Consider the following 25000-nt stretch of genomic DNA (forward strand, 5'->3'; position numbering starts at 1 on the left):
CGCGTCTGCAAACGTGCTGACAAGCGGCCCGCCGTGTGCAAAGCCATTATCGTGCGACGCGAATCGACAGAAAGAGGGTGACTGCCCGCCGTGGCGAGGGAGCACGTTCTAAGTATGTTCTGAACAAAGTGTAACGGGCTCACTCCACGACACGCTGCCTCACGTGGTGTTTTTTCCGAGCAGACTTTTTGGCGGCAGAGGGTGCCCAGGATGCCCCCACCTGCACCGGCCGCTCCCCCCCCTCCCCCTCCTAATGACCCTCGTAAATCACATCTTTAAGTGACCACCACGGACTCCCGGCTTGTCCGCCGTCCAATTCCAAGGCGACCCGTACCGGCTTTTGGAGCGAGGCCACCGCGTGGAAATTAAAAATGAGATCGTGTGATTCATCTTCTAAATGACCACCTGGTCGGCCCCTCCCTCTCACATTTGTAATGAGCTGCTCATATTGGCACACAGTTGAAGATTTTATTATCAATAACCAACCATTGGCTGACGTTGACATTTTGTTTGTCTTCTCGCTGTCTTTTTTGTTGGGCAGCTGAGCACCTTATTACCAAAGGACAATTGTCCTCAATTTGAAGAAATATTGTTCGTGTAAGTTTGATTGACTCCTACCAACTCACATTTCTTCTTCTTCTTCACACATTGTGTCAGATCAGACTCCGTATCATCCACTTGGCAGCCGAGCACCTATACCCCGAAATTAAAGAAAAAAAAAAAAAAACAATCATGGATGCCCATTTTTTAAGTCCCACTCTCCTCATCTCTGATCTTGAAGTGCAACATTTGAAAGATAAGCTGAATAAGAAGCAACTTCAAGTAGGACACCGGCTGACATGTTGACAGCCGTAAGTCCTCCGCCATGAAACACCTGCTAATAATGCCTGAAAAGTCCACAGGCAGGAGGAAAGAGGGGAGGGGGTGATGGGAGCTTGGGAGGGGTGTGAGGGGGGGGTCTCTCCAATGCAATGTTGCCGCCCCCTGCTGGTAAGCAGCTTTTGAAGCTTTCCCTCCTCCCCTGCCCTGCCATTCAAACACCCCCCAGCCTCCCTCCCATCCAATCCCCAACAGTAAAAATCTTTCACCATTTATTTATTTATTTACTTATTTATTTTACAAATCCCACTGCTAAATGTTAAAATATTTCCTTTCACCTTTAAAAACCTTTTTTTTTTTTTTATATCGGAGGTGTCTTGATATGAAGGAGGAAGGGGGAGTTAATTGCGCACTCACGTTCATCTTAAAAATAAAATAAAAAAATTGCCAGAAGGTACATGACTCTAAACTCTATGTCCTCCTCCTCAAATTGAATCCAAATAAATTCCATAGTGCTCTCACTAATGGCCACACTGACCGCAGGAGGCAAGTCTAACAAAATTAGTATGCAAAAGAGATGGCCTATCATGATATCTGAGGATGAATTGGGGGGGGGGGGGAGAAAGGAAATGGGAAGGAAGAAAAAAAAGAAGACAATGGAATTTGGAGCGTGCAGACGTGTGCAGCCTCCCAATGGAAGCTGCATTGAAAACAACTTAACTCGTGACAGCAGGTGGGATGGGATGCGAGAAGGGAGAAAATGCACCACTCGTGGAAACATCTTTGATATTTAGTTGATTCTGTGGAGCAGCGGAGGACAAAAACAAGTGCTCCTCTGTCTCACACGAACACACACACAATTCATGTGAAGCTTACTGAGACATCCTTTTCTCCACTAAAAGCAAATTAAGCATATATGCACCTGCAATACTTTGAACAAGGATACTGTCAAATAGTGATCATAAAATATATTGTTAGAATTACCACCTGTAAAGTAATGTATTCTTTATAAGACTCCTTCAAATAACTATATTGCTAGGGCGGAATAAAAATATATAAACCTAATCAAGTTTGATGTTTTGTTTACGTTTAGATGAAAAATAATAGAACGGTTTACATGAAATCTAAGAATATTTAAGTATGGAATGGAAAACTAGAACTACAATCAAATCTTTCATTTAAAATGCATCTGATTATTTGGACTGTGTTTTTACAAATTCCTGATTAACTTAACGATTCAAAAACAATAAACACGAAGCAGAATTATAAACGCGACATAAATTGTGTATCGACCGTTTTGTGGAGTGCGCAATACGCGACTTGCGCAAAACGTTTTGCTTTGTATTTTTTTATTGAGTATCAATAATAATAATAATAATAATACTTTCCATGTAACAGAACGACATTTATCACTATTATTATTATTAATATTAATGTTAGATGGAAAGTAGTCCCATGCAGCACGACCCGAAGCGTCGCGGGCCTCCGGAGTTCTTCGTTGTCCTCCTCCTCCTCCTCCTCCTCCTGAATGTTAATCGCAGCGTTTCCGTATCATAAACGCTGACATAAATCAACGGTGTACAATATTACGCTCCACTTTTCTAATGTCCCCCTACGTGGTGCGCAAGGAGCTGCTGAATAAATCACCTCCGCCGCCCTGCGTGCGCGCTGCGTGTTCACGCTCGTAAGCTTCAGCCTGCAATTTGCACGCCCCCCCCCCCCCCCCTAACTTTTCTGTGCGTGAAAGATTAAGGCCTCATTTAGTCATCAATGGACATTCCATTGATTCCTCCCGCCCTTCTTTTATTTTAATTGTTGTTATTATTCAAATGTACTCCGTTTCATCCGTCAACGATGGCACGCGGAGCTTCGTTAGAAGTATCATCAAATGGAAAAGATGATCGTGGTTATTAAAAAAAAATATGCTAACGTTCCCACGCGATAACATTTTTAAAATGACAAGCAATAATAAATAATTGTTGTAAACCGTTATGTGTGTGTGATGGTGGCGGTATTTCCATTTAAACATTAAAAACTGAATAGAGTATTGAATCAAAATCAAATTTTCTGTTTGGGGTTCTATTAGTTGCATGAAAACATATACTTGATTATTTAGTCGTTATAATATAAAAAACGATTTTTTTTATCAAATCAAAGTATTAATAAATCATCTGAATCATAGAAATAAATTATTAAATGTTTTGATATCACTGATTGTCTGTAATATAGACTCTCTATTATTTACTATGTTGTAATACACAAAGCGGGACATCATTTTCCCATACGAGTCATAAATTAATGAAAAATGAATTATTAAATGGTTTGAATGTTTAAGTCAGACCTCTGTAATATAGAAATATTTTTCCCAATTGGAGGATCATTTCCCTAATAAACTGTTTTAATAAAGAAAATGATTGCATGTTTTGCCTGAACTGATGAGATTTGCAAACAAAAGTGCTTTTTTTAAACTTTTGTTTAATAAATGTAAAAAAATAAAAATAAAATACCTCTACACCTTTGAGGTAAAATAATTATATTTATTACATTTAATATGCCCCATTTCAATTGTGGGCACCTTTTTCCCTATTAGGGCTACAATTTCATTTGTGATAATGAATAGAAAAAAAATGAAAAATATTATTAGTATTTTCATGATTATTAGCGTTGGAGTAATTTTTTGTCTTTATTTTTCGGCCCAAAGTGGCTCACTGTTTCCTTAAGCCCTGCATTATTTCCAATATTTATATATTTGTCATTTTGGAGAAAATCTGCCACTCTTGCTTTGGTGTGAAGTAAAGTTGTGAGTGTCCATGCATGCACCTCAGCCTCCTTTAGCCTCCACGAGGGCTTTCATATTTCCCCCGTCCCTCATGCCAGCCCAGCATGGAGGCCCCGTAATGTGCACGTCTCCGCACGGCCACGCTTCCACTAAATGGGCCACATTTGCACATCTTCCCTCACGTCCAATCCCGTTGCTCCATCATCCTCTTTTTTTTATTTTATTTTAATGCGACTTCATTTCAAGATAATACTTTTCCCCCCACAATGTCCTTCATCATTTATTGTGTGTGTGTGTGTGTGTGTGTGTGTGTGTCTGTGAAAAATTAATGCCTTTAATTTTGCTTGATGGCAACATCAGTGCGGCTCTGTAAATTGCGCTTTAATGAGATTTTGCTACAGGGGATAATCTAAGAGTGGGTTGGGGGGTGAATTAAAAAAAAAAAAAAAAAACATCTTGCAAACATCTGTAGACCTTCTACGTCGGAGACCCCCGTAAAATCTGCAGGGGTCTCTCCGGGATGAGCGAACAAAATACGTCCGCTTGATCAACACAACTGAATCGTCCCCGCAGTGTTTGAACATCCGCTCGACTAAATCAGGGCGACTTCAATCCGAAACCTAAATGTCGTAAATGTCAGAAGTCAACAAAGATCAAACGCTTAAGAACCGAGGGGGACGCAAGTTGTTGTTGAAAACAAAAACGATATGGGCCCGCACAGACCCGACAACAACTCTAAAAAACATCCAGAATCAAAATGAGAACCTTTCAATATGGCGTCCACGACTTGCTGGGCATCTTTAGTACCACTGCTGTCTCCAAAGCTCAGCAGAAGACTTTTTAAGCTAGCTAGCCGTCACCAACCTTTCTTCAGAGAGTAAGCCAACAATCGGAATCCACTTAAATGTATTTTCCACTCCATCTTAAACATCACTGCCTATCCTGAGCCAATCTTAAGGTCAAGCGCAAATTCCTCATTAATTTTTTTTTTTTTACAGCTCCGTCCACATCCTCCATCTAGTTTGTATATTCCCCCATTATCGCTACATTACCCTATCCCGGTCGTCGTGGTAACCGTGCTAATTACAGAGCAGACGGCAACCTGCAAGGTGGGATGCTGTGAAAGTGAGGTGGTGGGGGGGGGGGACTTGACGTCCACTCGCAGGAGAGTGTCCTGCTTTTAAGACAAGGTGCTTCTCGGTGAACGCTGTCAAGGACTAGTGATCTTTTCAGCGTGGACTCTTTTGTATATTTAAATATAATCAAGGCTCAAAAATGGCTGACTAATGGGAATTTGTTAATACTGTAAGGTTGGAAGAATCACCCGGCCACCAAAAGTCATAAGATGAGAAGTTTAGCCCTCCCTCGCATGATGCCATCTCCTCTGGGGGGGCTCTCATCAAACCCGCTTGCAGGTCAATTGGAGCAGCAAGTGGTCAAAAAAAAAAAAAAGATGACGAGATCCATGTCATAAAACGAGCTGGAAAGATTTGTGTTACATTCGCTTGTACTTAAACGCATCGGCTGGTTTGGCCCGTGTGATTCCCACTCGGGTGGTGGTGGGGGGGGGAGGACCAAGTCCTGCCGGGCCAAATTGAGTGGGGAGCCTTAGCACGCAAGCCTGCCGGACTAATGAAGAGGCCCAGAGGATATTTGCAGGGTCACGGCAAGGATGTAGCACAAGAAAATTGGACATTAAGCGGGGATGCCCCAGCTAGCTTGAAACTAGCGCCGGCGTCGCTTGCAGGCAGAGTGACGCTCTTATTTATTCCACTCCTTTCTGGAAATGAGATGATTATTCATTGAGGATCCGCATGGGTCGTGATCTTGCTGTCAGCCCGTGGAGCCACGATATGTGGAAAAAAATTCTTCGGGGCCTTTTATCGGCTTTAACGTGCACGCAGGAAATGTCTGTTGGAATTGGAATTCCGCGTCACTTGTTGGTTCCAATTTACGTCTTGATGACATCACGCTGAAAGGTTTTACCGGCAAGCAACAAACATCAGTCAGTTTTAGCGGCCAAGACAAGTCTCAGCACTTCATCATCATCTGATCGTTTTCCTGAGACAAAAAGCCGACGCAATTACATTGGCTTGATGAATTCCGTTCTTCTGCGTTGTTTGGTAAATAAGGGAATTCGTCAAAGGTGCGCTCAACGTATGGTAATTAAAGTGAAAAATTCTGTCACAATGTAAATCCTTAATTGGACTCCCGGAGAGACGGTAGAAACATGTCTGGAATAAACGGTGGATGAGCGCGGACGGGAAAACAAAGCGCACTGAAATGTAGCTCGGCAAGTTCAATTAATCAGCGAGTGGAGAAACGGAGCGATTTAGCATCGCTCATTCAGGGAATCGCCCGGCTCAGGTAATGCACTTTTAATCATGCCTCGCCGGGAGCTCGGCCTAACAGTAACACGGAGAGAAGTTAAACATTCTGCAGGGATATTTTCGGGGCTCCAATTTGAAACGAGACTCAATGAATGGTGAGGACCCCATGCATCCGATTTCTGTTGGGTCCCGGTGGACTTGAATCTTGAATCCTTAGCAGGAATGATCTGACTTTATTTCTGCTCTTATGTCATTAAGAGCACCCCACCACCACCTAGCTTCTCCACCAACCATCTGGGAAGCAGACACCTGCTTGGCCCGATGCTCGTAATGGATTCCCTCCTTTGCGCAGCAGCTTGTCACAGGGAGCTGTCATTCGGGGGATCATCAAGCGGAAGGCTCCGCCGCGTCTTCCGAGTACCTGGAACGCATAATTATGGATATTGCCAGACTTTGGAAATGATCCATTCAAATGACTGTGTCGCCAGAGGAGCTATTATGCCACTTTTGTTTCCATTTTGAATGTTCACGCCGTGGTGCTTCTGAATTGCAACCGATGGAAATCGTTTTTAACACACCCCACACTACAAGATCATCGCTCAGGATAAGCTCTGATCAGAAGCAGGGGAAAGTTTTGCTAGCACATCGTTGTCTTGTATGGCTATTATATTGTGGAAAGTGATTGAGTCATGTACTAGAAGGTGATTGGGCGTGGTAAAGCACAGTGAGATACTTTTGAAGTGTCTTCAGTGAAGAGACAAATGAAATGCGGCAAATGAGAGCAGCAGATCCTTTGAACTTGCTATAAGGTCCACTTGTTGGGGGCATTGGGAGTGCGGCGTCCTGGTCACTCTGCTGCGGACTTTCGGGTTCCCGTCCGTCCTCTCGGCCGATGTATCTGTTTCCAAATGGGCCTGACGCAGGCCACAGACGTTCCCCGCTGGGGTCCTCTGAAACCAGAGACCCTTGAAGTGTCCAGTCTGCTGCCGCTCATATGCGAGCCTCCAAATGTGGCCCCTGTTGCACAGGAGGGAGGGATGGACACCTTCTGGTCAGCCCCAGTTTTTTTGCCAGAGAGTCCCTCCCCCTGCCCCCAATGGCAGGGACTTGATTCTGGCGCGCTAACCAGGGAGTAGACCACCCTGGGCTGGTCAGCAACCCCTGCTTACACCTGCCATAAAACTTAAAAGCTACAGTCCCATCCCGCAGCTTTGAAGTGTTCAAAGCGCGACTCGCCTGCCCCGACCTTTGCTGCCACTCTGGCCGCAACACATGTTCTGCAGCCATGTAGAAAGGCCAGGGCCCGGGCTGCAGACAAGGCTGGATTGTTTACCTACATGTGCGAAAGCGTAAGGGCCAATGCTCGGCGGCCATGCGTGTAGCCCCGTTGTTCCCACGCAGCGGCGGACATGTGTTTCTCACGTCCGCCGAGACCGCTCTCAACGTTAGCATAACCCGCTTAGCGTCCACATTGTAGGATTTTGGAAAAACAACTTCATTCTAGTTCCACTTCATTTCCATCAAATGATCAGCTGTTATACACTTCTCCAAGAACTTTAATGGCTTCTCAAATGAGTCACTGCTCATATCACTTATGGATTATATTCCTTTCACTTCACTACATTACAGTAAAAGGGCACTATGTCAAAAGCTCCAGCTGTTTTACAGGGCATTAAATATGTACCAGTATAGTAGGCCGATAATGACACAAATCCGGGGGCACTGTGTAAATGTCAAACAAAGGAGAGACTAATCTACAGCCGCCCATAGCCTTGCATGCTCATAGTCTTAGTCATAGTACAAAGCTAGCTTGATACATAAGAGTTGCTACAACGAACAAAACGTCTTTAACTAGGTTTTGAGGCGCCACGTGTACTACTTTTATTGAGTCACAAACCCGGCTCAATTGTCCTTGCTGCTGTAGCTGTGTATTAATAATTAAGCGACTGCACCCAGAGACTCTCCACGCTTTGCTTTTTTATCCACTGGCACATAGGAAATGAGAACCATAGTGAATATTTTATGGCAAAACCTTAGCTAAGTATGGACACCGTCATCTCTTGCGGCTGGACACTTTTTGGCCCGAGGGGCATCCGGGCTGCTTACACAAATGTTGGTGAGATGAAACATGGCAACCGCGTGGTGTCTGCACTGTGACCTGCGGAATGTGCCTTCAAAAGAGGACTCCCGGGTCGGTGTCAGGAGATTTCCCCTTCCCGTGGCACCAGTGTCTCCCCACCACCACCTCCACCACCTTCTACTTTGCATGAAGTGAAACGTCACGCTATCGGTGTAAAAGGGCTGGAAAGTAGCAGCCGGGTTGTTAAAAAGAATAAAATAAAAGCACGGGGGGCTTTACGCATGGCATCCGAGCCGGCGCGGCGGGGGCGGCACATAAGCTCCTCGGCGTGATGGCGGCCCTGCGCGCCACGCACGCCGCCATTAAAAACAGTGCGAACGGGAAGCCGTCAAGTGGAGCTGTCAACACCGCCCGGGCCTCTACAAGTGTGATGGGCGTAAATCACGAAGCCATTTTGAAACAGCGTTGGGGTTCCGCGTGTCCGCACATCTCTTGCCCCCCCACCTGGCATCTTATACACCGAATTCGTTTCATTCTCTCGCTGTCGGTCAATCCAGCGATACGCCGAGGTATTCGCTTAACGATATGAGTGATTGCAGTGCCGCGGGATTCAAGACTTTGATGAAACCAACTCCAAATTGCCTGATCTTTACAGGTGGTGTTCTCAGTGGAGTCCAAGCACAAGGTGTCAGCGGTTGGTGTTTCCGTGAATCTCGGCGAGGAGAATGCACTCCACGGCTAGTTAGGAGGACAAATCAAGCACAACACTACTTCCGCTAACCCCCCCCCCCCCCCCCAGATGCCCGGCAGCCCCTTCATGTCTTTCACCCTGCCGGGAGTCGGCATGCCGAGAGGCCTTTGTGCTCCCGCCGCTCGGTCTCCATCCACTGCAACTCCCACTCCTTTCAGCCGGGAAGCGGCAGGAATGCCCGGAGAGGCCCGGGCCGGGTCCGAGCGAGCACAACAGCCCTCTCCTCTTTTTTTTTTTGTGCAAGGGGAGGCTGCGGGGGTCTTAAGGACGGATGCGGTCAGTCTGCCGGCGAATAATAGAGGGCCGGCCAGCTGTCTGAGTGGCAACAAAGGGACCAGTCTCCTGTTAGGCCTGCTTTATTTTGGCCTTGTTTCCGTGCAGACGAACTACCTGGACGGGTGCGTCGACGTGAGGGGAGGGGCTCGCGATTGAGTCGTCACATCACGACGACTTGATTTACGAGCCCGATTTTCTAGCAAACCACCATAAATGTTTCGTGATTTTCGTAAATGCTTTCCAGCAACTTTAATGGTGCATCGCATTTCGATACATTCATGTACAGTACATTTATTTACGAACAGTTCAGTTGTATTTAACGTTTTAACGACATCACATTTGCATTTATTAGTCTTGCTTTTGTTGTGTGTGTTTATTTTAAAGTGAAATATGTTTTTAATTTCTTAAAAACCCTCCATTTAAATGTTAATGCTCCAGTGGTAACACAAAACAAAATAATCGTTGGTCGTTGCTGTATTTTAATGATCGATTTTCTCGTGCTTGGTGGGCAAAAAACGTTTTTCAAAAATTTGCAAACCACTGTTGTATAGCCCAGACAGAAATTTGTAGCCACTGGAATCACGATGGCCCTATTGGGAAAGTTTTTTTTTTTTTAAGGGAGGGGGGGCAGTCGTCTATCTTTTGCCCCCCTTCCTCGGGTGGACTCTCTTTGATCCCTTTCATTTGCCCCCACTTTTCTTTCTCCCCGCCATGCTGGAGAATTCTTGAGTTTGTCCATAGAAACGTGTCCTTTCCACGGGGATATTGATGTTTTTTGCCTCGCGGGGGTTATGATATGGCGGATCACAATCAGAAAGCCCAAGACAATGCTGGCATTCATGCGTTTGTGGGGTTAGAGTTGGAGGGAGGGGGGGGGGGGGGGGCAATGTTCATATCCTCATTTCTCCAATGAATACAAATATTTATCCAGGCGTTCCAGACCTCTGAAGCTTTTGTTGGAGCAACAACAGTCCATTCTTTTCTTGGTGCACATGTTTATCGGGTTCCGTTTCATGTTTTATTATTTAATTGTATGGTTTTTGTTATGATTATTGTTTGTCATCCATTTTGAAATAATTATAATATCTGAAAAGCTGATGTGATGTTTTTAAAATCAGCTTAGAAGTGGGGTTTTTTCACGATTGTCTGTTTCTGTTATTTTTTTATTGTTTGTATGTAATGTTTTTATAGATTAAACTGGTGAATTGATTCTTGTTTTGTTTGTATTATTGTTTGTTTTAGTTCTGTTATCAATTGATTTCATTAATTTTATTATTGTTATTATTTGCTTTTGTAGTGTTTTTGTTTTGTTGTTTATTTTTGTTCTGTTTTTCAATGATTTTATTTTCTTCTTTCAATCTGTCATCTTGTCCAAACATCCTGCATCACTTTGACCTCTTGTCCCTCATACCCGAGCCACGGGAGCCCGGCATGGTATTAAAACGACACCTATCGGCCTTTTCTCAGCCTTTTCGCGGCGTGAGATGTCTGAAGGAGCGCACAAAAAAAGCCTTAATGGTCACTGAAATAACTTGAAACTGATATGAGCCAAATTTTCAAATGCGCACTGACAAGCATGCCAAGCAAAATATTTTTGGGATGGATGAGGCAAAACTGAAGCTTTCGGACCAGCTGCATCAGCTGGAGGTTTACATATGCAAAAAAAAAAAAGTTGCTTTTCGGAAGGAGTCTCAACACGCCAGAAAAAGTCACACTTCCCTCTCGCCTTCGCCAGGCTTCAGACAGAATGTTCTCAGACAAGCCAATGTCATAGGCAGCTTGAAACACAGCCACCAAAAAAAGTAATTAGAATTAGAATCCAGACAACCCCAAAAATGTTCATTCAAGCTTTTTTTGTTCACCAGCACCTTTAATCAGATTTACAAGAGAAAAAGTTTACTCGCACGCGTCCCAGAGACTCAAAAGGACGCGTGACGGCGACGCGCGTCCCCTCACAAAAGACACAGTTGTCATTGGCGGACAAAAAAAAGATTGTCTTCTATGGGGTGGGGACACAAAGGCAAAGGTCAAGTCCCCTTTCGCTTCAAGTGTGCTGCTTTTCTATTCACCTCAACGTGACAACTTGCTGCAGCTCCTTGTTCTTTGGGGGGGGCTTAAACCCTGAAAGTCCCCCCCCCCCCGCCCATCGGCCCTTAAACCCTGAAAGTGCCCCCACCCCACCTCCCCCCCACGCTCACTCCTTCCTCCTTCCTGCCCAGACAAACCTCCACAATAACGACAAAGAAAGTAAAGCATTTGTATGATTAGCGCAGTCGGTTGATTATTTGTTAGGGAGAATAAGTTGTGTTAATTGCGCGGCAGGTATAACGAGGGGGTCTGATCTCACCCCCCACCCCCCGCTCGCTATTGACTCCTGGCAGCTTTAATGAGTGGCAGGTAGGCGCTGCTTCCTGCTCGCCGCCACACTCAAATGGGCCTCTCGCCGCTTGCAGCCGCCGACTCTGGCTGTGTGCAGGAAACAATTGATTTGGGGCATCAACTTAATGACGCGGGCCAGGAATTAGACAAGACCCGGACCAGAGGTGTTGTTGTTTTTTTTTGCTTGACACGCACACACATTTACAACCTCAGTCTGCTGTAGGTTTGTGTGTAAAATCAAGTATTTATATTTAGTTTAAATGTATTTTTTAAAATTAAACTATTGAAATACTTTTTTTTTTTTACCTCCGCCGTCAAAAGTAGACCCTTGGGTGTCGGACATGATTCTGATCATGTTTGTGATTATGTGTGTGTTGCGGGGGGCATGATTAAGATGCAGTGACCCCTCCACCGGGGGACGTCCATATGCTTTGGCCGTCAAAGTGACACTTGCTGTCTGCTCAAATGCTCCCCCCCTCCCTCCCCTTTCGCATCGCCTTCCTTCTATTAGCCAGCTTTTGTTTCAACGTGATGGACACGCCGTAAAGCTCAGTTCCCCGCTGCTGATTATGCTGCGCCATTTGCATCAGACTATGAGCAGGCGGGAACGTGAATAGGAAATATGAAGATGACAACCTTGACATGCTTTGTCAGATAAACACACGAACCTACACTAACCCGAACCCAATTTTTTTTATATATATATATATATATATATTTGTTTAGGGTTAAACTACTATTACTATAACGATATATATATATATATATATATATATATATATATATATATATATATATATATATATATATATATATATATATATTTTATTTTTATTTTTTTTTCAATAATAGCCCAGCTCCATTGGGTGTCCTCTGGTATAAGAGACTTAATACATTTTTTTTTTTTGCATGCATGCATGCATTCATCCGACATTATAGATGGCCTCCATTTGCATCCCACGGCGGGCCCACCTCCGAGCAGGTGATCGGCGTGTGGTAACGGGCAGCCAGCGGTGTCCTGACACTACTATAATAATAGTTAATAGAGCGTATTAAAAGAAGCCGTCACGCGCGTCTTCATTAGGCCGCCACGGCCTTCCATTACATTTGTGTGCCAATTTATGGCCAATATTGAGGGGGGGAAAAAGCGCATGTTCATCGTGTGTAATGTTTTTTTCCTGCGGGAGGTAACGAAATGACCCCGAAAGTCGATGCATACATGTAAAGTGTTTTTCTTGGTCTTCCTATGTGACGTGTGAAATAGTGCACATAAAGCAGTGATTCATATCCCATAATGCTCAGGGCTTATGTTGATATATGGTGATACGCTGTCTCTTTTTATCGAGTGCACTTATGCCTTTATGGCTTTGGCTGCATCCCTCGGACTCGTCTTCTCCTCCTTGACAATCTTTTTTGTCTTTCTTTTTTTTTTTTTTCTTCTTCTTCTCGACAGGACGCTTCATTTGCTTGCATGTCAACCACTTGCAGGTCACTCAATGTGGACAGAAGGATTCCAACTGTGGCCAGAGAGGAGCTTTCGTCAAAAGTTGGTGTCAAGACTTTTTTTTTTCCCCCCCCCTTCTCATTTCCACTTAAAGTGTGTTATGCGGGATGAAGAACTGATTCTGTTAAGTGCTTACAGGAGATAATTCATGTTTTAAAAAGTCAAGTTTTGCATGTTCTAATAAGTTATTAAATTCCACTTCAAAGAATCAACTGTGCATATATGATTTCCAAAGTTTGATATAGTAGAGTTTTTTTTTTTTTTTTAATAAAAGCAAATATTTAATTCATATCTATTCAAAATGCACAAGGTACAACAAAACATCAAATTCTGCTTGGGCTAAAAGTAAATTAAAGTAAAAATAATCAAATCAATAGGCTACTGTAAGTTTAATTGTAAAGCATTAATAAACCATTGTAATTCTCTCATATATTCTCAGTCTAATTAGGTCTTGTTTTTTTTACTTAATTGGAGGTGGGTTCCAATTTACAGAATGTTCTAACCGTACAGAATTCGTCATAACCACGACTGTCTTTCTCGCTTGTCAGCATGCATGGGAATCCTTAAGCTCTACTTCTCCACTTTGGTGTGGTGTCGTGTTACACGCAAGAAGTCCGCCGATTGGATAGCTGCTTCTCCTTTTCTTCGTGCATGAAGTCCAGTTAATCTTGCTGTAAAGGGCTCCCATAAATCTTTATGGCCGAGGCTGCTGCTTACCGATATCATGGCGAGCATGCCATCCTGCCAAACCCTTTGGAAATACACCAGCACACGCGCCTTTACGGTATATTTCGATTTTATTTTTTACCAAATAAATAAATAAATATATGTTTTAACCCTTTACTGTATATTTATATTATATTTTATTTTTACTAAATAAATAAATGAACGCTTTAGTGCTGCAGCACAAGCACTTTGGTGTGTGCTTTTCCTTTCCTTGCATTGCACCTGTCTTCTCCTTTCTTCTCTTCATCCTGATAATTACTGACCTGCTCGAGGTGCTGATGGAGGAGCCTCGATGGTGATGGTGGGGCGTGAGGTTGGAGGGAGGAAATGGAGGGGGGGGAGAGGCTTTTTTTTTTTTTTTAACTCCTCGCCTGCTAATCCCTCCCATTAAAAAGGGCTTTTGTTCAATAATGCCGGACAGTTTCCGGAAGTGGGATTAGCGCCTCTATTATTTTGCAAAAGAAATGATAGTTCACACCCAAACGAGCCTCAGGATCTATTGAAGGACAGACATTTCATTAGGTACACCTGCACACAGTAGCAGTTTTTGGCACGGGTGACACTTTTTTTTTATGTCATGTGTGTAGGAGGGGCACCAAAATAGGTGGTGGGTTTAATCAGATTCAGATTCCTAGCCATCAACGATGATTCCGAACCAAACCAAATACTCTTTCACAGTGCGCCTCGCTTCTAGAGTGATAGCTTTCAACCTTGAAGGTGGTAGGTTCAATCATCAAACCTGATCATGTCCAAGTGTCCTTGGCAAGACACTGAGGTTTATTTTTCTCCCGGTAGGGCTTGGCAGCATCAATTTACTTTTTCTGTGTTTTTCTAGTTGGAAACCCTCGCCCTAGTTGCAAACCCTATCCCTAGTAGGAAACGGGTTTCCAACTTGGCTTTCAAACTAGGGCCAAGGTTAGGGTTAGGGTTTCCAACTTGGCTTTCAAACTGAAGCCAGGGTTTCCAACTTGGCTTTCAAACTGGGGCCAGGGTTACGGTTTCCAAGTAGGCTTTCAAAATGAGGTCAGGGTTTCTAAGTAGGCTGTTTACTTTTTCTGTATCGTCTTGGGGTGTTTTCACCAAGTGTAGCAAATTTGAACAGGCCCCCCCCCCCAAGCAAAGTTACAAGGGGGAACAAGCAGCCCTATTATAATTCAACTGGCATCTTTTTTATGTCACATGCTCAAAACAAAAACAAAAAATGCTCGCCACAAAATTGTTTTCTATTATTTGTCATATCACTGTGTGGGGAATTGGCAATTTCGCATCCCCTTCAACTGCAGGCGGGGCAGACTAGCCTGAGGGAGTGAGGACTTAACTAACAAGTCAGTGAACGATTGGCTTAGGCAACGTTATGGTAGCCAATGAGAGCCAGTGTTTTTACACGTGTACATTTGTCAGTAGTCACACGCAATACAAACAGGAGGCAGAAATGGTGAGCAAGGAGCATGCGGATAAAAAGTTTGCATTTTCAAGGTGGCCATACCAACATTATTTTAAATCCATTAAGATTATTATTATTTATTAAATAATTTCACTTATTATTATCTTTGCATTAATGACATTTGGCATGTAAAGGCATTTATATTAAAATGTATAATTCATAGAGGGATGTTTTGTAAAATTGGTAAATTGTGGCATATCAAGCTCAATTGCAATAGCAATTAGAGGGGCTTTTCTCGTAATTTGGCACATATACTGTTCTATAAAACGTCTATGCAAAATAAAATGTGTGAGGTTTTTGTTTTGTACAGGGGGGTGGCATTTGGGGATAGTCTCACCCAGGGAATAATTCAGTGTAGAACCGCCACTGCCTGCACACCAGATTATAAATAAATTAAAAATAGCAACTGTTTTTTAAAGCCCCCATAGATAGCTAATAATACACAATAAACATTTGCTGCATCATATTTTGTCATAAATCCATTACGACCCATTGGGGGACCTGTAATACAGAAGAATAAAAAGGCCCCTTGATAGGGAAAAAGGTCCCCTACCCCTGCTGTTTATATTATAAGCGTATAGGCAGCTGCAAAGAGCGCCTGACTCAAAATAATTACAATAAATACATTTACACACACACACTTCCCATATAGGTGTCTTTTTAACGAGTTTAACTGTAGTCCTGAACATTTTAGTAGCATTTAGGGTTAGTTTATAAAATCTATTCGGGCGTCTCATACATGTCGTTTATACGAGCATCCCTCTAACTGCCACGTGAGTGTTTTAACCAACGACTACTTCGACTTACGAACCACGTCGTAAGGATCGCACATTCAAGGCCATCATTCTTCCGCACATTTCGAATTAAGAGACGTTTTCAAAGGGGCCAAAGATTGCCGTGTCTAATTGACAAGGCGTGTTTCTCAACTCCCCGCTCGTCACTACGGGGCGCGCGCGCGTGCACGTGTGTTTTAACTCAGTGCACCAAGTTGACAAGTGGAACTAAAAGGGTTTTTGGTTAAATAATAGAGAGGAGCCAGCACAAAAGCCTTTTTTCCCCCCCCTCTCTCTCCTCAGCCTCTCATATGAAGTCGCACTTCAAAGGAGACTTTCAATTGAGATCCAACTATCTCATAGTGGTGTGTGGGAAGAAAAGCATCGTCCGTGTTGTTTGCTCGCTCCACAAAAGCGCGCATAGTCACGCACTTCAAGGCCAAGACGGTGTTTCCACCCACTTCCACAAAGTCCTTTTTCATGCATTTTTAGTCGGCCCAAAAAGTTCACTTTGAACACTGAAGCTAAAATATGAGCAGAGGTGCACAGTGTGACGAGGGGGAAAAAGTATTTCTCCTCTTTTTGAGTCTGACATAAAGCATGTAGATTAGCGTTTCCGACCCCATGGGGGAAGCGAATATTACATTCTTTGCAAGCGACGCCTTTGAGTCGGCGGACTTGCCCCCCCCCCCCCCCCCCCCCTTTACCCGTTTTCCCCTTAGCCTTAGCTTATCATTGCACTTTGACTCGGCCATTGCCATAGAAATTTTAATGCACCGTCACAACAAAACAAGGGAGGAAAAAAAAAAGTGCTTCTTTTGTATCTCGATGCACTTTGAAGTTTGAATCAGCGGTTAGTGTTGCTTGGCACGCACCACCGCCACGACAAGTTAACACTTAACACACACGCGCACACTTGCTGCATCAAATGGATGCGTAAAAAAATTTTTGCAAAATAAAGAAAGACAGCTCCTGTCTCAAAGCTGAACCGTTGACAAAAACAAAATTTCGACAAGGATAATACAAGTGAAATGAAAGAATTAACTCTGCTAGATGGAAAAAATATATCTAAAAATAAGAATACTACGCAGAATAAATCTGTTTTAGACGAGGATCTGGTTCTGTCCCCCCACCACCACACCCAAAAATCAAAAATTCTAACTTGAATAGAAAGTTAGGCAAATAATAATTTGGAGGTACAGAAAATACAGATTTTTCGATGCAAAAATAAACTCCACAAAAATATCTCACCCTAAACTTTTTTTAATTGTAAAAAAATTACATATATAAAGTCAAAATTCTCTACAAGACCCTGCACTAATTTGACGCAAGTTTCAGCAAAATAAAGTCAAGAGACACTTTTTTTGGCAATAAATACATTTATGAAAAATTACATTTGAAAAAATAAGACTAAAAAGGTCCCTTTTGCAAAAACGATACAAGCAACCATGAAAAAACACTTTCTGCATTAAAAAAAATACTAAAATGTTTTTTTTAAATAAGACAACATTCCCCATTCTTAAAAAAAAAACTTAATTTACAAAAATCAGTGCGAGTCACAACAGTGGAAAAACAATTCAGCCGAACCACAGAAGAGATTGAAAAGAGCACACGAGTTTGCAAAAAAATGCACCTGAAGAAACACTTCACACGAATTTGTCAAAATCTGTTGAAAATACTCAAAGTGACAAGGCAGTTTGGTGCGTAATTTTAGAGTGCTGCTCAAAGCTGGGAGGGAAAAAAAAAACCAAGGCGAAGGGAAAAAAAAGACCCGACTTGGTACAAAAACCACAAAAACGTGTTGAAACGTTTACATTTCCACGCTCAGTATTTCAAAAGCAAAAAGTTGGAAAGCAGAACTGTCGTCAACAACAACCAAAAAGCCTGTATACAAAACTACCAAACATGGACAACATTTACAAAACTTACAAAATGTACATTTTGGCCTCAAGGAGTTTCGGAAACGTGCACTTTGGTTCTTAGATACAAAACCAGATTGAAAAATAAATAATAAAGAACATTTTTATGTACAATTACAAATTTAAAAAAAAATCATTGCACAAAAAGCATGCCCGAAAAGTCTACGTCGGGGTGGGCAAACAATGGCGAGGTTTTTTTTTCTTTAATAAAATCGGTTCATTAAAACGAAAATTGTAAATTATTATTATCATCAAGGTTTGCTCATTTGGCATTCAATAATAGCCTAAACGAATTACTGTAAATGCAATTGAATCTTGACAAAATCAAGATTTATAATATGTACACATTAACATGAATTATAATATTGATTAATAAATGATGAGAATTACTTACATGTAAATTAATGTTTGTTTTATTTCATTTTTAACATACAAATAGGCCATGTCATAAACTATGTGAAAAATGTTGATTTAAAATTGTATATATTTAAAAATGTTAATTTAGAAAATATTTTGATATAAAATCCAACATATAAGAAATGACTCTAACCTCACACACACACGTCTACAAATAATTAAATTCGATTTGGTGTGTGTGGGGTATTCTTAAAATGTTTGAAGGAGCAAAATACGCAAAAAAAAAATCGATTTAAAAGTGTTTATGAAAAAAACGAATGTAATTTTTAATGCATATTTATGTTAAATGAAGTTTTTTTTTTTGTTTATAAATATTTTACTCCCCTCCACTTCATTACGTGCAAAAACATTCCAAATCCAACGTGGCCCAAGTTGCCAACAGTTTGCCCACCCCTGCACTCTAATGTAGCCTACCACAAAGTCCACAGATGATTTGAACCTGACTCGGTCCATAAAATGAAGTCTTTTTTTTATTGTGTGTTAAAAAAGGGGTGGGGGGAGTCGCTTTTGTTTTTTTTGGCAGCGAGTCTAGAAGTTGTCCCTCAAGTCTCGTTCCCTGTACGAGGGTTCGTCCTCCTCGGTGGCCGATTCAGGCGTGGAGGGTCCACTGTGGGCCCCGCTGGCCCCGGAGCTGTGGCACACGTACCACTCGCTCAGGTTGGCTGGGTGCGAGGAGGGGGCGGTGGCGGGGCCAGGCGCGCCTCCCGGCGGCGGCGGCGGCTCACGGCCCGGGTCGGAAGAGGGGGACACAAGGGACGTCGTGGACGACTCGTAGCCGGAGCTGGGCGGTGGAGGGGACTTGCAGTGCACCTTCATGTGTTTGCGCAGCGAGCTTGGGTGCGTGTAGGATTTGTCGCAGCCGCGCACTTTGCAGTTGTACGGCTTGTCGGACGTGTGCACGTGCGAGTGCTTTTTGCGGTCGCTGCTGTTCGCGAAGCGCCGGTCGCAGCCAGCGAATTCGCACTTGAACGGCTTCTCACCTGCAATGCAAAACACACAAACAAACAAAAAGTGCCATGAACGGGCTTGTTTATATTTGAAGCGTGACGTCATCCCCCATAGTCTGGAGAGCGACGGTTTTGCTTCATATTTGTGTAGACCTTTACAAAAAAAAATACTCCAACATTAAAATACAGTAGCATAAAAACCCCAAGAGATGACAAATTTGGCAGAGATTTAATCCTAAAAAGTTATGCAGTTATTAATATTTTTGTAAAACACTAGCATAAATTGCAGATTAACACTGTGCTTAAATATGATTCGAGAAATTAACCACAAGTTTAAAAAACATCAAAATAAAAAGAAAAGAAATTAAACTAATTGCAAATCTATTTAAAATTAAATACAACAGAACCTTAACTAATTTAAAAAGATCTAAACGCTACTGTAACGTGATGTAGATCAACCTTAAATTTATTTCTTGTGTACCACTAGAGGGAGCCACACTTGGAGATTTTAATCGTGGGGGGGGGGGTGTTGAACACTACAACAAAGTTTGTAATATGTTCTTTACATTTTGGGTTGAAAAGTGCTTCTGTGGCTTTGGAGAAACTAAATGTCCAGTTGCTTGGTTGAACAGTTAAAAGGTTACCGTGAACTTCATACAGCCCATGAACCACAGGTTGAACACAAAATTCTCTATATGGGAAAAAAATGAAAGGGAGCTGCAAAAATATATGAAGACGTCAAGTACTATGTTGGGGAATGGATTTAGATCGTTTTTAATTTTTACGCAATATTAGCATTGAAAACAGTACTAAAAAATACCAAACCACCACAGTTTTTGCACACACAATGCTATGTTATTCAAAAACACTAATATATGGTGGATGCTTTTAAAACCAAACAAAAATATCCAATAAAAAATGAATACATAAAAATGTCAATATATTTAGATATTAAGGGTTATATATTAAATGTGTGGAGGTAGCACAGTTAACCAAAACGTCATTAAAACCCACTAAGAATTGCAAAATAAATTTCAAATATTATATAAACATCTATATTTGCACAATATTTGTCGATTGACACTTGATGAAAACTATTCCTGAATCACACTACTGTGTGTATGTGTGCACATGTATGTGTATTATATACACAGTTCAAGGCTAAGTTTGTTTGCATTCTGAAGCCCAGCTCGAATACTTCTTTCTTCTTTTCGATACGATTTTACACACGACACACACACTTGCGCGCACACACGGGACAGTGTGAATAAATTAGGCAGAAATCAACTCCTGCTCCAGCACGAAGGCTTTCTGAGCACATGTAATTGGGCCTGTCTAATTACACTTGCGCTTTTTTGAATATCAATTTGACCTTCAGCTGTTGGGTTGAGAGAGCCAATCAAGGATATTAGTGTAGTACAAGAAAGCATGGAGGAGCAGGCAAGACCCCAGGGGCGGACAACCGCCCCCCCCCCCCCCCCTCCACACACACACACACACACCACCACTAATACCACCCCCTTCCCCCACACCAGTCAGCCCACCCCCACTACCTCAATCATAACCACACTTTATAGTTTTAAACATGATACACTAAAAATAAAGGAGCATGAGGACCCTCGAGAGTCAAAATTATTTAACAGATTTGTACTTAGGTCATGTGAGCAAATTATATGAATAATGCATAAGCCGTGTGTGTGTGTGTCTTAGTGTGTATGTGGCCAGTCTAACTCAACACTGAGGCCACACCAAAAGAAAAAAAAAAAGGGACAAGCCTTTTTTTTTCTTTTTCTCTTTTTTAAGTCAGGCAATGTTTGCTACTGCCTATGCTTGTACTATCATATAAACAGCAGGGGTGGTGGTGAACGTTTTCCCAATTTGAGGCATTTCAGTCCCCCCCCCCCAAGTCCTGTGAGGGCCACTTTTATGAAAACAAAAACAAATGTGACAAAAAATGTTTTTATGGGTTCAGTGTTTTCAACTTTTATAACAATTGGTTTTACTCAAGGGTCCAGATTAAATACAAGGGCAGGGCCCGTACGTGGCCCACGAGCCACAGGTTGCATACTAACTGCATGTTGAGAGAGGGCATGTGGGTTGCTACTATTATTACTATAATGAAGTCATTATTAGGTCAGATGATATTTTCAGTCACCTATGATTTTAGTATAGCACATAAATGGTCGTGGAAGACGTCAATCCTTTATTGACTTCAATCATTTATTGATCCCTGGAATAAAAGTTACAAGAGTTTTAAAGATAAACAATAAAAGTGAATATTATAAACCTAACAATAAAAAAACTCTTGTTTTAATTTTAGTCAGGCATACTTGTCATTTGACTGTTTTAGGTCTGTATTTAACACTTTGGTAAAAAAAAGTGCTTTTGTTAAAAAAAAAAAGTGATTGTCAACTTGTGTTGACAAGTTACGCTTGCAATTTAATATAAAGAAGAGGCGTTTCAAAGATGTTTTTTCCCCCATCGGAGATCATTTGAGTTTTATAGTCCTTCGAGGATCAATTTAATGACCAAATGTGATTGGGGACTTGATGATGAGACCTATTGTAATTTTTTGTTTCTGTTTTTATTATTTAGGCAAGCAACATATTCAGCTGCCAGCATGAATGATGGAGTATTAACAGAAAGGTTTGTCGGGTTATATTTAAGCCATTTCAGTTGAACCTAGTCCTTTAAGGATCTTTTTTTAATTTTTTTACCAAGTATTTAAAATGATGAAAAACAAATTAAATAAAATCTTGTATGAATTATTGAATGTTGTACAATTGAATGTTTATATGCATATAGATATATTTTACAATAGTTTACGATTTTGTTTGCTGTAGCCGGACCTTTAATAACACACGTGCCACATGTTGCACACCAATGGCAGGACCCAGTTATTCCAGAAGTTTTGTTAGGGATATTTTCAGCTGTGTTCTATAAATAAGAAATAGTATGTGTATGAGCCCCTTTCCCCCACAGGAGCCATTCGAGTTTTATACGGTCCTCAGAGGGTACATTTTAATATTTTATGGGTTTGGGGTTAAAACTTTATAAGAAAGGTTTCATCCAAATCAAATGTGCTTGGGCGTCATATATCGCCCACGTACTACAGGTTGCACACCAACATGTTGACGGAACATTTTAGCCAAAGTATTTTTTTTCTGTATATATTTCCAGCCATTTAACTGTAAAAAAAGATTCAAGATTTGAATTCCAATTCATAGATATGTTTAAAAAAAAGATCGCTTTGTTATACTGTTGTTAAATATACCTCCGATGTTCATTAATATATATTTTGTACGTAAATTGTTTAGTTTATATCTTTACAAAAAAAGGGGGGGGGGAATAAATGGTACACACGCACACACCACAGGTTGCACACCTGGGATACTCAATAGTAACAGTGTTGATGTCATTGCAATAAAGTAGGCAACAAGTGTCTGAACATGACAGCGGCAAACTTAAGGTAGTGTGGGGGGGGGGGGGGTATATGGGTGGGGGTGGGGGGGGTCACTAATAAGACATGCACGTCTCTTTTGTGCTGTGGTGTAAACAAGCGGTCCAAGCGTCAAACGCATGAGTGAGCTGCCATAATCCTCCCCATGCACCCCCCCCGACACACACCTCCAAACCACAAGACTCAAAATGAGTGCCCGAAAAACGCGTAAATCCTGAGGAAAAACTCACCTGTGTGCGTCCTTTTGTGAATTTTGAGGTTTTCCGAGCGCGCAAAGACTTTCCCGCAGCCAGGGAAGGGGCAGGGGAAAGGCTTCTCGCCCGTGTGGACGCGGATGTGGTTGACCAGCTTGTACTTGGCCTTGAAGGGCTTGCCCTCGCGCGGACACTCTTCCCAGAAGCAGATATGGTTGGCCTGTTCGGGCCCGCCGACGTGCTCCACGGTGACATGCGTGACCAGCTCGTGCATGGTGCCGTAGGTGCGTGCGCAGCGCTTTTCTCCCGGCTCCAGCCACTTGCAGATGAGCTCCTGCTTGATGGGCTGCCGCATGTAGCGGAAAAATGCGCCGCTTCCGTGAGGAGAGTGCTGGTGCGCGTGCGGGTGGTGATGCGCGCCCAGATTCAGATTGAGCCCCCCGTAAAATGCATCGGCTCGGGTGCCCGCCGCCAAGTGCTCCGAGCGCACGTACACGTCCCCCGGTAGTCCCAAGCGGAGTTGGCCGCCCGGAGGCTGCTCTTGGTGCAGCCCGGAAAAGAGCGCATGGTTGCCGGCGTCGTGGCCGTAGTGCGCGGGGTAGCTACCTGTTGTCGAGACAAACATTCCGTGGTGAGAAGCGGCGGCAGTGTGCTGTTGTTGTTGCTGCTGCTGCTGGTGGTGGTGGTGGTGGTGATGATGGTCGGCCAGCCCCGGCATGGCGCGGAGGAAGTCCCTACCTGCGGTCAGCGCCTGGGCCGGGTGCGTCATACCCGCGTAGGGCACCGGCGTCGCCCCGAAAGCTCCCGTTTGACTGGAGACCACTTGACTGTGGCCTGCCATGTGATGATTGTGCTGAGGCTGGTGCTGCTGGTGATAATGATGGGCTGGGCTGATTTTGAGGGCCGCCGAGTGCCCCATGTGTTCTGGCCCGAATGGACTCGGCCCCAGGCAGGGTTCCGCAGTCATCTCCCCGGGGTGCGCGTGAGCCATTGAGTGCGGATGGCTGCCGAACCCCGGGAAGCCTGTCACGCTCGGAGGGGCAGGGTGGCGGTGATGATGATGATGGTGGTGGCGGCGGTGGTGGTGAGCCCCCGCCAAGTCAACTAATCTCAGCGCCACGTTCCGTTTGGGGAAGGCTGGGTCCATCGCGGGGCTTCTCAGCGCATCGGCGCTCATTACTCCTTTAATCTTTTTATTATTATTATTATTATTGCACCTGACAGCGGGCAAAACAATAATGATGACAAACGTGTTTTAATCGCAATTCCAAAATACTAAAAAAAAAAACTTTCTAAAGTTGTATGTAGCGGCGGGGCTACATTCGCTGGGCAGCAGGACGCATTTGATAGAGAATAGCGGCTCGCGGTGGGCGCTCGCAGCCCGCCGAGCCAAACAATCGGGCCGCGCTCTAATTGGTCAGAGGCGGTTGATTGACGTCACCGATGACACATTCCCAACCAGAAGAAAAATGGTGACAAGCGAGCAAGAGGAGGGGCGCGCATGCGCGCTGCCGTCAGGCAACACTAGAGAAGGGGGAAAAAGTTATGCAAAACGTTATTGTATCATTAAAAAAAAAAAAGGGGGGGGGGGCGTAATCCGGATACGAGGCGGCTTCTCTTTTGTGCCCGGAGGTCCCACTACTTTCTTTCATCGGATTAAAAAACAAATCACGGTCAGGGCATATTTGGTCAAATTATGCCGTGTGATATCTTCTTATTAGTATCCTTGTTCTTTCTTCAATTTTCCTTTTTTTCCTATACTTGCCAACGGAGAAGTCGCCTTTAAAAGGAGGAGGATAAAAGCTGGCAAATCTTGCATAAATCCTTTGGGGTCCGCACGCGCAGCTTTCAAAATAATCACCAGCGCTCCTTCTCGCCGTCGTTGTCATCCAAAAATGAAATAAAGTAAAACAAACGTAACAACGACGAGGACCTGTTGTCACGATCCGGGCTAATTTGGTTTGTCGGTGACAGAGCCGAAGCGACGGTAAGCAGCAGATGGTTGCCAGAAGAGGTGGCGCTTGCTTGCTTGCATGCATGGGGGGGAATAAAGTTGAAAAAGAAAAACGGCGTGTCGGTAGGAAAGAAGTCAGCCGATGGAAAAGCTGAGCTTGTTCGCCGCGTTCTGCGTTGGAATTAGATGCAACGAGTCACTTTTGAGCACACGAGCGCGCGGCAAAGGGTAAAAAGTGTATTTTTCTT

At 43.2% G+C, this 25000-nt stretch overlaps 2 protein-coding genes across 6 annotated transcripts in view; one reads left to right on the plus strand and one right to left on the minus strand.

Moving 5' to 3' along the window:
* The window catches only part of zic1 (zic family member 1 (odd-paired homolog, Drosophila)), a 158989-nt gene that overhangs the window by 130246 nt on the left and 3743 nt on the right, over nt 1-25000 (plus strand). Inside the window, exons 4-5 of one of the 5 annotated variants that reach the window (XM_085938969.1) lie at nt 12868-12960; nt 21740-21790. The exons of 2 other annotated variants lie outside the window; for them this stretch is intronic. The gene's annotated coding sequence lies outside the window, so the exon portion shown is untranslated. Of the gene's footprint in view, nt 1-8663; nt 9911-12867; nt 12961-21739; nt 21791-25000 lie in introns of those variants that run through there. 2 more of the 5 variants (XR_015069148.1, XM_085938970.1) reach the window with 2 other exon arrangements.
* zic4 (zic family member 4) lies at nt 18726-23975 on the minus strand. The gene is made up of 2 exons (XM_085938966.1): nt 22835-23975; nt 18726-19177 (listed from the first exon to the last, which is right to left on the minus strand). Exons 1-2 carry the CDS (start codon nt 23973-23975, stop codon nt 18726-18728), a joined length of 1593 nt encoding a protein of 530 aa, XP_085795092.1.

The sequence above is a fragment of the Syngnathus leptorhynchus genome, chromosome 19 (genome assembly GCF_054491065.1).
Source record: "Syngnathus leptorhynchus isolate UIUO chromosome 19, UIUO_Slep, whole genome shotgun sequence".
NCBI classification, from domain to species: domain Eukaryota; kingdom Metazoa; phylum Chordata; class Actinopteri; order Syngnathiformes; family Syngnathidae; genus Syngnathus; species Syngnathus leptorhynchus.